General features: G+C 38.8%; 1 protein-coding gene across 1 annotated transcript in view; it reads right to left on the reverse strand.

Moving 5' to 3' along the window:
* Positions 1-313: 313 nt before the first annotated feature.
* Positions 314-2191, reverse strand: part of thg1l (tRNA-histidine guanylyltransferase 1-like) — an 8802-nt gene continuing 6924 nt past the window's right edge. Inside the window, exon 9 of the mRNA XM_035669849.1 lies at positions 314-590. Within this exon, the coding sequence (XP_035525742.1) occupies positions 314-590 (277 nt within the window). The remainder of the gene's footprint in view (positions 591-2191) is intronic.

Raw genomic sequence — 2191 nt, forward strand, 5'->3', positions numbered from 1 at the left:
TTTTTTTCACTGGAGGCCATGATAATGATTTGGCAACCCGTAAGATTAGTTATAGTTTCACAAGAAAAGAGTGGTTTTGTGAGACCTGTAAAGTGTAGTTCTGCACTTACATATTCATTTCTCCCCAGGTCTGGGAACAGTTAAAAACAAAAAGAGACAAAAAATTCTCAAAATAACTCAAATAATTGTAGGTATCAAATAATTCCATTAAGTCAGAGCTTATTAGGCATCAGCATTGTCCTGTGTATTCTTAGACGCCCTGGATAGCCCCGTTTGTTTGACCAGATGTTAGCTGTCACACAGACACATAAGGTCAGTGCCCCTGTGGGTGCAGAGACGGGGATGAAGGGAGGAAAGCAGGGTGATTGTTTTGGACGACAGAGGGTTGACACCCGATCCGTGTGCCTTGAGCAAATAGGAAGTAAGACTGTGCCTCTGCACCTAACATCCTGTAATCTGATGGAGCGGTTCCTGTCCAGTAACAATGGGATGGTGATAGGAAGGGAGCGGAGTATCTGGCACATTTAATGGACAGTGTGATCGCTGGGTGGGATAGCAGGCTGGACTGGAGCTGGTCTAGAGAGATGTCCCTGGTGACAACAGAGTTGTGGTTTATCACTTTAGGATTCGAGCCAGTACACAAGTGGAATGGGAAGCTTTTATGAAGTCAAATATAGGCTCTCTCTCTCTCTCTCTCTGTTGTTCATTCACTCACACACACACATTAAGAAACCATGACTCCACTATGTCTGACTGACCACCCCCTCAGGGATTTGCCCCCCTGCTCTCCCTCACCAGCAGGTGGTCACACTGTTAGATTTCCTCCTGGGCACAGGAATTTTCATCAATCACAGACAGTGTATGTGTGTTCAAGAGAGGGACAGAGCCAAGTAGAGACACAAAGCTGATGACATTTTCAGGGGTTTTTTTTTTTGGTTCCTCAATATGAGAGAGATGATAATAACTAGAATTTCAGATTGTTCTACAAAAGAGGAAATACAATGTAGTAAATTCTAATTCCTTGTCTCATAAGCAAGAAAAAATATAAATAAATTTTGTTCAACTTCTCAACTGTTTCCTGGAACAGGAAAGCTGTTTCTGAACTGGTGCCAATCATTTCTGCTACAGTGGTGAGAAATTTTGGAGGACTATTGATATGGTTTGAATGAATGAATTGTAGAAATTAGACCTATTTTAAATACAAAATGAATTGAGGAAATTTCAAGTAAAAACAGTCACAGTTAATTTGAAAGAAACACATCCCACATCCTTAATATCGATCCTTTAATGTACTGCATCTGAGAGCTTTATTGATCTGGGGTAAAAAATCATGTAAATACTCTGTCTTCTACATACATGTATGTGAATAATCATGGATGTTTGAACATGATTAGGTGGGGAGGAGGGGTCAAAAAAGGGGGAGGGTTATGTGTTTCTTTGCATCATTTCTCACCAGATTTCACTTTTTTTCCAGCCTTCCCTTAAGCTGCACAAAGTTCATTCAGTCACTTATACAGTGGTAATAATTGTGGAAATAAACAGCTCGTCCCCTCCTGAGTTCTCCTGGAGATTTAGCTTCTCAAAGAGCTGTACAGAGAGTTCAGTCACATTCATATTTGTGGATTAAACTTAGATCTTTCATGAAATCAAACCCCATGTTTGATGCTGTTTATGGATTTCATTTTTCAGCTATATATAATAGTAAAAATATAGATTAAACGCTTACCAATTGAGCATAAAAAAACAATCAACAGGTGATTTAAAAGGTTTTGTTTCCTATTTAAAAAAGCAGTAGTATGTCCTCCAATAAAATAATGAAAAAGGTAAGAAAGGACACCAGGTATAAGTGTGAAATGAAAAATATGATATTATTATATTATAACTTATTATGTGTCCAGGCTCCTCAGTTGTGGAACTGGTGATTCCAGGCAAACTCTTCCTGCTGTAACTACTTAAATTGTTTATTCTTGTTTGTATGTTTGTATTGTAAAACACTGTTAAACTATATTTTTGAAAGGTTTTATTATAACTAATTATAAGAGAGGCACTGTACAACTTACGTGCAGTAGCTAGTTGCAGGTTCCCAGTGAGAGCATGCTACCAAACTCAACCCAAATGACAACACCAGTTCATATACTACTAGTAGTGGATGTAACTGTGTGGGTAGGCAGCAGTAGTGGGGTATTGAACC

This window comes from Morone saxatilis, unplaced genomic scaffold, assembly GCF_004916995.1.
Source record: "Morone saxatilis isolate NCDOM2014 unplaced genomic scaffold, NCSU_SB_2.0 Contig22, whole genome shotgun sequence".
In the NCBI taxonomy this organism is placed as follows: domain Eukaryota; kingdom Metazoa; phylum Chordata; class Actinopteri; family Moronidae; genus Morone; species Morone saxatilis.